Source organism: Acyrthosiphon pisum, chromosome A2, assembly GCF_005508785.2.
Source record: "Acyrthosiphon pisum isolate AL4f chromosome A2, pea_aphid_22Mar2018_4r6ur, whole genome shotgun sequence".
Taxonomy (NCBI): Eukaryota; Metazoa; Arthropoda; class Insecta; order Hemiptera; family Aphididae; genus Acyrthosiphon; species Acyrthosiphon pisum.
The window spans coordinates 27,217,841-27,230,610 of record NC_042495.1 but is presented as its reverse complement, the minus strand read 5'-3'; the positions used below and the strand labels follow the sequence as shown (position 1 = coordinate 27,230,610).

The 12,770-nt window shown below is 28.4% G+C and overlaps 3 protein-coding genes across 3 annotated transcripts in view; all 3 read left to right on the top strand.

The window, feature by feature from the left end:
- Nucleotides 1–4,529, top strand: part of LOC100159926 (major facilitator superfamily domain-containing protein 6-like) — a 10,399-nt gene extending 5,870 nt beyond the window's left edge. The window contains exons 4-8 of the mRNA XM_029489165.1: nucleotides 1,485–1,672; nucleotides 3,208–3,344; nucleotides 3,463–3,584; nucleotides 3,674–3,916; nucleotides 4,015–4,529. Of these exons, the coding sequence (XP_029345025.1) occupies nucleotides 1,485–1,672; nucleotides 3,208–3,344; nucleotides 3,463–3,584; nucleotides 3,674–3,916; nucleotides 4,015–4,190 (866 nt within the window). The 3' untranslated portion in view covers nucleotides 4,191–4,529. The remainder of the gene's footprint in view (nucleotides 1–1,484; nucleotides 1,673–3,207; nucleotides 3,345–3,462; nucleotides 3,585–3,673; nucleotides 3,917–4,014) is intronic.
- A 913-nt stretch (nucleotides 4,530–5,442) lies between these two features.
- LOC103308950 (tigger transposable element-derived protein 6-like) lies at nucleotides 5,443–6,939 on the top strand. The gene has a single exon (XM_008183302.1). The coding sequence runs from the start codon at nucleotides 5,443–5,445 to the stop codon at nucleotides 6,937–6,939; it is 1,497 nt and encodes a 498-aa protein (XP_008181524.1).
- Nucleotides 6,940–9,299: 2,360 nt separating this feature from the next.
- On the top strand, nucleotides 9,300–10,203 carry LOC107883358. The gene is made up of 2 exons (XM_016803201.2): nucleotides 9,300–9,818; nucleotides 9,894–10,203. Exons 1-2 carry the CDS (start codon nucleotides 9,722–9,724, stop codon nucleotides 10,118–10,120), a joined length of 324 nt encoding a protein of 107 aa, XP_016658690.1. The 5' UTR covers nucleotides 9,300–9,721; the 3' UTR covers nucleotides 10,121–10,203.
- Nucleotides 10,204–12,770: the final 2,567 nt, after the last annotated feature.

The following is a 12,770-nucleotide window of genomic DNA, read 5'->3' as shown; positions in this document are numbered from 1 at the left end:
TAAGACAATAAGGGACAACTAGTACCAAAAATCTCGACACATATGTATAATTCTCCTGGGCAAGTAACGAACGGTCTAGGATTGAAACTTGAAAGATACAAATATAGCGCATTCGAGTATTTTCAGGGTCCTGTATCATCTATACAATTATCATTGTTCCTCCCCTATTGTCATATATAGTATTTGCTAGTAACTATAATTTATATCATTATATTACTTAAAGCAACTAATAATTTGGCGAATAATGAAATGGTTATCAACATTTTAATCATGGTCTCAATTTTATTATGAGTATTAATTATGCGTATTAATGGAATTCAAGTATTTAAAAACACGTCAATTGAAAAAAAAACGGTTTCCAATTTTTTTAGATTTCGGTTTTGAATTTAATACCGGTTTCCAATTTTTTATGGTTTCGGTTTTAGCTTTAATACCGGTATCCAATTTTTTTCGGTTTCGGTTTTAAATTATAATACCGGTATCCAATTTTTTCCGGTTTCGGTTTTGGTTTTAAAACGGTTTATACCGGTTTCTGAAATCGGTTTTGAAAACGGTTTCAAGCCCTGGATATAAGTTCATTTTATAATAACCATTAATTAAGATTACTTGTCCTATAAATATTTTTATTTTTTTGAAGTAAAACTGGCTGGAAAATAAATCATAACGATAAATGAAACGATAGGAAAAATAAAACGACACGTTCGTTTATTTATTTATATATGTCCATAGCAACCATTAAAAAACAAAAATTTCTATTGTAAATTAGTAATTACATATTTTTTTTACTGTACATATTGATTTTTCTCACTCTCTCCCTAATTCATTTATAATATCATGGGCCCAGTTGCGTATGAAAGAAGTTTTACTTCCCCAGAGTGTGGTTGGCACTTTTATTTTTCTATTCTTTCTTTAAGTTATAATAATAGAATTCACACTGAATCTTCTTCATACCGACTACTTCGATATATAGGTTAGGTATTAGGTACATATTATATATATAATTATAGTTGAGTATAGTATACTATAAAATAGATTCCATAATTACTAAAATAAAAATAAACTAAACATAAAACTAATACAGTAACACAAATCAAATAACAATGTATTATTATTATTGTTAAATAACATAGTAAATGGTAATTACTTGCATTGTATTAACTGTAAATACTTATAAAGCAGATATTTTCTTTCAATTAACTTTATAAAATACAATATTTTTTCAGACTTTTTTTCTATTAAGTATTTTAGATAGTAAAAAAATCCCGACATCAAAATTACGAAGTTCAAAAAAAAAAAATCTCTTCATTAAAAACATTTGACACACTATATTTTTAAATGTTTACTCCATCGATGTCGAAAACGATAAAATAGACATGACCCGATATAAATATAAAATAATAAAACGCACATATGACATAGCCATTTATTAGATGATTCTTGTGAAAATTAGAAATTCGTTTCATTGAATTATTTATTCTATTTAGATGAAGACAAAACTAAATACGGCCTTCAGAGAATGTGGGGCGCAATTGGTTGGGGCACTATGTCCATTGTATCTGGTGTGTGTGTAGACTGGTTCAGTAAAGGACTAGAATACAAAAATTATACGCCTGGTTTCATTATTTCATTGATATGTTATCTTTTAGATATATATGTGGTATCAAGAATTGCGGTAGGTAAATAGAGTATATTTTGTCCTACTTTTTAACAATTCTTTTTCATCTATAAAAAAAGGGAGAATGGGGGTAACTGATCCGCTATACGCCTGTACAGTATGTATCGAGAGTGCTCCACTGCTTCGTCATCGTGTTACTCACTTAAAGTTTGTGACTTGTGTTCAATTTGAATTCAATGATATATCATTGCATACGAAAAATGATTCTGAGCGAAGACACTTGACGAAGACGCTGTTTTTTTGATATTGCTATATAAAAGTAATTTATTTTACGTTTATCTAGGATTAAGATATGTTGATTTAATTTATTCCGAGAACATAGTATTAATTACTATTACAATTTCAACGCCTATCAATATTGCTCAAAATTAATCAAAATATTTTTAAAATACTCATTAAACATTTTGTAAAAATTTCAAGTTTCTACGGTTATTCCTTTTTGAATTACAACATATTAAGGAAATCGGTTTGTCAAAAACTGATTTCGCATACAAATTCTCGTTAGGTATCTAATTTTAGTTACTGAGCGGAGTGATTAAGCACAATGGTGTTTTTTTATCCTGTATACAAAATTTCTACCAGAAATAGTGCTTTGATTTCAACATATATTATCTTATCTTTTAACAATTGGATCAAGATAGTACTTTAGAGAGGTCACTTTTCAATTTTCTCAATAATTATTTAATGCCGCGGAAAAAACTACCGACAAATTACAAAAAAAAACGCGCTAAAAATGGGATTTTAATTAACGATTTGTTTATCACCAAAGAAACGAATAAAAAATTATTATATCAATGCAACTTACAGGCTATAATAAATAATCTATATATATAAAATATTCAGACTGACAAACCGTCTCCGCTCAGAATCGTTTTTCTTATACAATGATAGTTTATCATTGAATTCAAGTTTAATACAATTCTTTATACATTGACCCACTTGTAACCTACTGTAGAGCAGAGCGACATCCACTTACCTGTTTTAGATTCTGAGCGGAGCGAGAAAGCTATTGTTTTTACAATGGTGTTTATTTTTTATTTTTTTTTATTTTTATATCCTGTATACAAAGTTTCTTCCAGAAGGAGTGTTTCGATTTCAACATATAGTACCTTATCTTTTAGCAAATTGGATCAAGATGGTACTTTAGAGATGTCATTTTTCGATTTTCTCAATAGTTATTTAATGCCACGGGAAAAACCACCGGAAAATTACGATAAAACGCTAAAAATGGGATTTTAATTTATAACGCTTTGTTTATCACCATAGAAACGAATAAAAAATTATAATAATTTAATATTAATTCAACTTACATGATAAAATAAATAACAACAAAATATAAAATATCTAGACTGACAAACCGTCTCCGCCAGAATCGTTTTTCTTATACAATGATATTATATCATTGAATTCAAATCTAATACAACCATTATACAATGACCCTCTTGTAATCTACTGTACAGCAGAGCGACATCCACTTATCTGTTTTTTTTTTTTTCAAAGATAAATTCTTTAAATAACACTTTTTTTTACAGATTATCCAAACCAGGGAAATTCAAGCTGGACCATCTAATATTAAAAAAGTATTGACTAAAATAAGTGTACTATCATTTCTTTTATGGGTTGTCATATATGGAATGTTACTTTCATTTGTATGGTATTTTGTATTTTTGTAAGTAATACAATGCTTATAATATATATAATCTATCTAGTAGCGCTGATAAAACCCAAAATACAATTTGGTAGCAATGTGATGTGATATGATACTTCTTCACGTTAATTTAATGTAGGTATCTGGAAGACTTGTCAAACCTTTACCATCCTGAAATGAAAACTTACATAAAGACTATTCAAGGGTTGTCATTGACAATACAATGCTTCGGTGGAGAAGTCCCATTTTTCTTTCTGTCGAGTAAATATATTATATATATCGTTGCTCTTAGTTATATATTATACACTAGGTGTAACAATAGGTACTATTATCATTTATCACTGTTACAGATTTCATAATTAAACGTATCGGTTACATGAACGTGTTTTCTTTGATGTTCTTGGTGTTTGCTGTCAGATTCTACCTGTATTCAATAATTACAAATCCCGTTTGGGTTTTACCAGTGGAAATGTTCAACGGCATAACGTATGCATTGGCGTACTCAGCAGCCATTTCTTACGCAGGAGACTTAGCTCCTGACGGTGCCAAAGGAACACTACAAGGGATCGTTGGAATGTCATTGTCGGGTATAGGTATGCAACATTTAATTGTGTACCTATACAACAAAAATGTTTTATATTTTAATATGTTTTAATATGTTTTTATACGATAAAAACTTATTTTGTTTTAGGATCACCCATCGGTTGCTTCGTTGGTGGTTTTTTATTTAACCGATTCGGAAGCATTACTTCGTTCAAATTGTTAAGCCTATTTGCGTTATCAGTATGCTTTACTCAAACAATTGCAAATCAGTTGATAAATCGATTTTCTAAAAACAATAATGTTAAAGGAGAAGTGTCTAATTAGTTAATTAATACTTGTATAAAGCAAATATTAATGATAATATTTTATATTATATAAAATTATAAAATACATTTAGGTATTTTATATTATAATTTACTAGCTAGTCCTACACGACCCACAGTGGTTTGAAAAATAATTTTACGTGGCCAAAATCCTGTTTCAAAATTTGATTCCGATATATTTTTTTTAATTCAACTACCTATTATCTAAACATTCTAGAGCAGTGATTCCCAACCTTTTTTCCATGGTGACTTATATAAATGTACTCTTTATTGTTGGGTACGCGACCCCTTCTGAAAAATAATCAAGAATGCCATAAATAAAAAATATTTTTTATTATTATCAATTGTATATTATTGAATTTTAATATAATATAATACTGAATAATAAATACATAATATGAATAAGTAAAATAAATTATAAAATAATACAAAAAAATTAGTATAATATAATAATTGCATAATTGCTAATTTACGAATAATATGAACGGTTTTTACTTTTTTTCCTTGTCCACATTCTGTATAAAATTTGTCCAAAGGTCGCCATTTGGTGACCCCTGCCATATTTTAATATTTGTATGCCCATGTCATTACAACAATACAGTCTATACAAGCGTTAAAAATGATTCTGTAAAACATAATAATAAGTAAGTTATGATCATTTTAAAATGTACAGCTTCAAAAAGGTCGTAATTTACTTAAAAATAATAATATCAATAAAAGCCTTCGCAGGACCTTAGATAATAAACTTAGGTAAGTACCTTTAAATTGTATATACAGTCAACTCGCGATATAACGAAAATCTTGATATAACGAATAAAACTACCGGTCCCTTGAAAATATCGCGGTATAACGAACAAATGTAATGTATTTTGGTCCCCTCGATGTAGCGAAGCGTTTTTGATCAAAATTCTCGCGATGTAACGAATTTTTATAAATTTGGAGCTTTCTATTACGAATTTTTAATTTTAATTAAGATAAGATACATGTCTCTAGTGTATAACTCTATGAAAAATATATAAAAATAAGTATGTTGCTATTACCACATAATAGATTACGAAGTTTTTCTGATGATTATCATGCGATAGTACACTCAAGTACAGTATCGCAATTAAGATAAGACTTATGTCGATTAGTGGCTCTACGCAAAATGTACGTAACATACTATGTAACATATCGGTACCATTTTAGTTCTGTTCGTTGTGTTAAACGTGACCGTACATTCGAAAATACGTCGCGTTTTACGAGTTACAATTATGAGTTCAAAACGAAAGTGTTTGTCAATTTCGGACAAGAAAAAAATTATTGAAGAAATCGAGAGTGGTAAAAAGAAAAAAGAAGTCGCAGATAGTTTTAAAATTCCTTTTTCGTCACTTTCTACAATTTTGAAACAGAAAGAAGCAATTCTTAATACAACTGACGCACAAAGTAGCCGGAAAAAGAGACGACTAAGTGAGTTTCCCCGTATAGAACAATGTTTATTCACTTGGTTCAATCAAGTTAGGCAGCAAAATATTCCCGTGAGTGGTATTTTAATCAAAGAAAAAGCTAAAAGTTATGCTGAAATGTTTGGAATCTCTGATTTTAATGCTAGTGACGGTTGGTTATCTAATTTTAAAAAGCGACATAACTTCGTGTTCAAAAAAATTTGTGGAGAAAGTGCAAGTGTCGATGAAGATATCTGTAACGACTGGCAGATGAAACTTCAAGATTTATTATGTGAGTACGATCCGAAAAATGTGTTCAATGCTGACGAGACAGGACTGTTTTTTAAATGTTTACCTGACCGAACACTAACGTTTAAAAATGAAAAGTGCCATGGAGGGAAACTTAGTAAGGAGCGAGTCACTTTACTTTTTGCGGTAAATATGGATGGATCGGAGAAGTTAAGGCCTTTATTTATAGGTAAGTCCGCTAAACCTAGGTGCTTTAAAAATGTCAAATCTTTGCCGGTGACGTATAAAAACAACAAAAAATCGTGGATGACAACCAAACTGTGGAACGAATGGCTTGAAACTCTCAATAATGACATGCGAAAACAACATAGAAAAATTATAATTTTTGTTGATAATTGCACTGCACATAACAACCCCCCAACTCTCTCTAATGTACGAATTGAGTTTCTTCCAGCAAACACAACCTCGAAACTCCAACCTCTGGACCAAGGCATTATTAAAAACTTCAAACTTCTATATCGAAAGGAAATTGTATCTGAATTTTTGGCTTGCTTGGATAATAATGATTCTCCGAAAGTAACCGTTTTGACTGCTATAATAATCAGCCACAAAGCTTGGAACAATGTGACTACACAAACAATTCAAAACTGCTTTAGAAAATGTGGATTTGTGAAAACTATTGATAATGAAGAAGAAGAAATCCCTATGACTTTAGAAGTTGACACTCAACATAACACATTATCGACTGTTCTAAACGATCAATTGACGTTTGAAGATTATGTTGCTATCGACGATGATTTGGCTGTCTGTGGGTCTCTTACAGACGATGAGATTTTTGCCAGTTTTAATAACGAAGAAGGTTATGACGAAGAAAATGACGAAGAAGAATCTCCTGAAGACCCCATCGTAAACTCGAAGGAAGCCAAATTAGGTCTTCGCGCCGTCTTAAGTTACTTACAGAGACATGATATTGACGACAATGTGTTTTCTAGCATTTTAAATCTGGACAATACTATTGATAAGGTAAACTCAAGCAGTTGCAAACAATCAAAAATATCTGATTTTTTTAAAAAATAAATGCACACATGTATAGCGATTTATTATATGTACATATTATTATTATAGCATATTTTTATTAGAAATATTATTACATACATTTATATTGAAATTAAACAATAAATATGTATATACTTATATGACTCATATATTTTATACATATGTATACGAATAATAAAATTTTGAATTTTTATTTTTATTCTCGTTATAACGAATTCAATTGGTATATTCTCTTGATATAACGAATTTCGATGTAACGAACTTTCGATATAACGAATTTTTTTCTCGGTCCCTTGAAATTCGTTATATCGCGAGTTGACTGTAGTATATTAGTATATGAAATTAACAATATTGTTATAAGGCTTTTGAACAACAAAATTCAAATATTTTTTTATTAATGCAATGCATATTTTTTTAATTTAATAAATGCCATGAATTAACACCATAAAATAAATTAAAGCTAGCATATTTAAATATTGATTTAGTATTATTAGTATCTAATGATACTAAATACTAAAATGATACTAAAATGTCCATTACCTCGGCTTCATTGATTACTATAAAGATATATAATAAATTAATGCAGATTATTATGTATACGTTATATCGTTTTAAGTAATTATCCTTAATTATACCCTAACTCTTAAGTAATTTGTAACCGAACTGAAAACCTTTGAAACAAAGTTTTTTCTGTGGTAATTCCATGGTGACGTCACTAAAATGCGCTTTGAGGAAAGTTTGACTTAGGTACAACTAACTGATACATGAAAGAAAACCAAAATCAGAAAAAAAATTTATTCAAAACTGAAATTGAAATCTGAATGATAAAAATTTTCAGTATTAAAAATTGAAACTGAAACCGGGAAAAAATTAACTAAATCTGTATTAATATAAGTTTAGTCATCCTCACAACCACAAATCATCATTTACACCTCTGACCAACTTCGTATTTTTAGAATCCAATTTGTAACCATTAATTGTTAGTTCCTTCAAAAATGTTGGTATGATACAAAATATATTTTTATTTCAATTTCGAATACTAGCTAGTCCACATTTTTTATGATTTTGATTTTTATCTTATTTCAGTTTATCTGCAAGTTGTACTTTCTTAAAGGCACGATGTAATAACTTAACCAAAATACCACCATGGATAAATTTTTTCTAAGAGGTGCTGGATGTTGTACAGTCCTATAAAATATGAAAGGAATTAACATTAAAGACTAGTCAATAACGATATTTCCGATCAAATTAGACAGCATACGATATTGACCAGGAAATAACGCTAATGTCCATTATTTTCAGGCCATGATGCATTTAGAAATATTTTCTAAGCAATGACGATAACTCCGGGATTTTTCAGACATAATTGATAAAAATGTTAAATCAATTAAGCTCAAAAATCAAAAATTTATTTTAAACTGGTTGTTAGGTGAACTCTAGTTTTAGGTACCTATAGGTACTAATTATAAGATGTAAACAGTTATATATGTAAGAGTTTAATTTATGTATTTGTAAATTTTAATAATTAGAAAATAGTTGTAAAGTCAATTTATTTATAATCGGTACTAACAATAACGTACTTTCCAACTTAAATATGTCGATGGTCGTACATTAGGTACATTTTAAGTAAAAGATAGCCGTCTATCAGATACATAAGTCATCTATTTAGAAGGCTTACAAATTACAATATAAATCACGATGACTTATTTGTTATAATAATTAATTAAATTAAAATATTTGTACACACGCATGCCTACTAGCTCATTGTATAACAAGTATCTAGTATCTATCTTCAAAGTGTCACTGTACATCAAATTGTGAAAATAAATTGATTCAATTTATTTATTATATCCATGTAATATTAAGTACAAATGTATAATTTATCTTATATGCATCATTAAATTTCTGACCCAATTTAAATATTTTGCTAAACAAAATTATCAACATTGTTTACCAGTATTAGACATTTCCTATTCATAGTTGTAAATGTGTTAACAAAATATTTGAATTTTACAACCTCGCCTATATTGTCAGTTAATATCTAGGCATTGGTAATATCGACTACTAATGTTGGGAATTTATGATATGAGCAAGGTATTTACATCATAACATAATTTAAATAATTGACGGTAGCATATATATATATATATCAGTGTCATTATAAAAAAAATATTATTAAATCCGATAAAAGGAAACACAACATTCATTAATTATTTTACAGAACGTTCAATCCATGGAAATTAAAACTGGACCATCAAATGTTCAAAAAGTATTGACTTAAATAAGAGTTCTATCATTTATTTTTTGGGTTACTATATATGGAATAATTTATACTACTTTCGTTTGTATGGTATTTTCAATTTTTGTAAGTTGTACAATCAATATTTGAGAAAAATTCGCATTGTTAAAATCTTAAAGACCCATTGGTGTTATTATAAAGTGTGTGCAATTTATAATATTAATTACGTTAACATTAAAGGTATATGGAAGACATCTCTAACATTTACCACCCCGAAACAAAACCGTACATAAAGACCCTCCAAGGATTGTTGTTGACCATTCAATGTTTCGGTGGAGAAGTTCCATTTTTCTTCTTGTCCAGTAAAGATATAAAGCGTCATTCTCATCAACATAATATAATGCACGTGCTATTACTATAACTTTTTCACTGGTACAGATTTTATCCTCAAACGTGTGGGTCACATGAATGTGTTTTCTTCGATGTTCTTTGCATTCGCTGTCAGATTCTACCTGTATTCAATAATTACAAATCCTGTTTGGATTTTACCAGTCGAACTACTCAATGGTTTTATTACGCATTTCGTACGCGGCAGAACTAGCTCCCGTCGGTGCCGAGGGAACTCTTCGAGGTATCGTTGGAACAACTCTGGAGGAAATAGGTAACAATGGCTATTATAGTGGACAACTAAATAATATTGTTATTTTTAAACGATTAACAAATGATTTTATTTTAGGTGTTCCCATCGGTAGCTTCATTGGTGGTTATCTGTTTTATCATTTCGGAAGTATTACTTCGTACAAGTGTATAAATGGTTTTGCTTTAGCAGTATGTATTTGTCAAATGACGATTCAAAAATTGATAAATCGTTTTTCTAAAAATGACACTGTCAAAGAAGAAGTGTCTTGTTCTAGTTATTTTACCGTTGATCCTAAATTGAGTGTTAATGATAATCTTATATAATACGATATTTTTTTCAATCCGTAGATTAGTTCATTAATGCAAAATTCTTCTTCTAACGATATTTTTATACACATATAATAATATTGTATATGACTTTATTATTTTAAACTTAGTTATATAAATAATATAAAACTTTATATTAACGAATATTATCCATATCTTTTTCATAATTTTTGGCATACATTTAACTAAGAACAGTTTTTTTTTAAATGTCAGATTTTTCTTTTTCATCTTGTAATAAATTAATAAAAAGTTATCATTAGAATATTGATACTTAATAAAATTAATTTACGAGGAACTAGGTAATGTAGTTAGTTACATCAAAATAGTTGAATAGTGATCGTTTTTGAACCCCCAAGGTTTTTATGCTGGTGTTTTGTGTATTTGTATATTAACGTCGTTAATATAGGTACTATATTATCAACCACCAACCAAATGTAAACAATTAACAGATCAACCGTTATTGGAAGAGAAACTATTGGAACTGAATACCTATAACACAGTGTTGTAAAGTATTTGGGTAAAAGTATTCAAATACTTATTTCCGTATTAAATACTTTTTTAAATACTTTTATTTTAGAAGTATTTGAACGGTATTTTAAATAATTTTTTTTTTTTATTATTGAATACATTTTTTATTCCTTTCTATTTGTAATCCCTGTTAAAGGGCCTCGCTACTGCCGTTAATTTTAGCTCAAATGATCTTAAGTTTCGATAAAATTAAAGTTAGTCAACGTTGTCTGATTTTGATTTTGAAAATAGTCTTTAGATCATACGGAACACTTTGTAAAAACTAAATCATATATTACTATAAACTTTAATTGAAAACTTCAAATTATGATTTTTTTTAAATTATGATTAAAATTAAAAACGGAAAGTGTTTATGTTTAGTGTTCGTACGATCTACAGACATTTTTCTACTGAATTAAAATATTTTTTCAGTATCAAAATCACGATAACGTTAACTAACTTTAATTTGGTAGAAACAATAAGTAAGTATTGATAAAATTCGTATAGTATAATATAGCATATATTCTTATCGAAGTAGAGTAAAATAGACAGTTCAGCAGCACCTCCCCCTTAAATTGTCCATGTAAAAGCACAGGCACCTCTATATAGGCAATTCATAGTACACACAACTCCTAAACTTGTATTAATTACTAAATATAGGTAACTCGCAACACACATAAGCCCGTCAAACATAATACATACATACCTACATACATACATACATACATACATACATACATACATACATTACATACTTACAAACATACACACATACACACATATATAAACACATACATACAAACACAAACACATACATACATACATACATTACATACGTACAAACATACAAACATGCATTCGTATAGACCCGGTCGATTATTTTTATGTGAAATCATTAAATGAAAGAATATCACCACTTGACGTAAGTACATTTTATTTTGTTTTTGCTAATATGTGATTAAGACAACTATATAATAATATGCTTTTTATTATTGAAACCATGGAATTTAAATATGATTTTGTTTCATCTTTGAAATAAATGCGACTTTTCATGTAATGCTTTCAATAATATGACATTCTACACTTTTAAGCTAGCTGTATTATAATTGTGTAAAGAATATGTGTAAATTCTTTATGTATATGGATTTATCTACTGCAAATGAAGCAATCAAAAAAAAAAACTTAATGTAATATCAGCTATTATATTATAGTGCAACGATATGTATCGGTCTTTGAGACTTGTAATAATGACTCGTTATAGTGGTGGTCATGCATTTAGATACATTTAATAACTAAACTGTATATTTGATACAGCCTTTGATGGTAATTAGGCAGGGGTATGATATTTTTTATAATATTACATGATTTTAACGAGATTATGACATTTTTCCCTATTTTTTACTAAAATATTGTGATGTTTCCATATGCTTTATTGAAATGATGATATTTTTACTTATTTTAGCAAAATTTCTGTATTTACACACAGACAGCTATGTTTTTATCAAAATTAGTACATTTTAACGTATATTCACATTGATGAGTTTATTTTTAGGTTTCAGTATAAATTCTACCTACGTATTTAACGAAAAAATGAGTAAATTATATATGAATAAATACCTACTATATTGCATTTAATTGACGTATATTGGATATCGTTGTATCAGTATCATGGCAACGTTGTGATGTATCTACTGTAAATATATAATAATTAATATACGTTTAAAAATTTAGGTATTAAATATTTTTATAGTATCGAAAATATTTTATGTAAATTATTATTTGAAATAATCGATCGAGTCTATATGAATCCATGTTTGTATGTTTGTACGTATGGTATGTATGTATGTATGTATGTATGTATGTATGTATGTATATATGTATGTATGTATGTATGTATGTATGTATGTATGTATGTATGTATGTATGTATGTATGTATGTATGTATGTATGTATGTATGTATGTATGTATGTATGTATGTATGTATGTATGTATGTATGTATGTATATGTGTATGTGTGTATGTATGATATAGTCGATACAAATGTGCATCAGTATATTATTTATATATTTTTTTTAAGTGTAAATAAAAAGGGAGGTAATGTATTATTTGAAGGGGAAGGCGAAAAATATATCTCGGTCA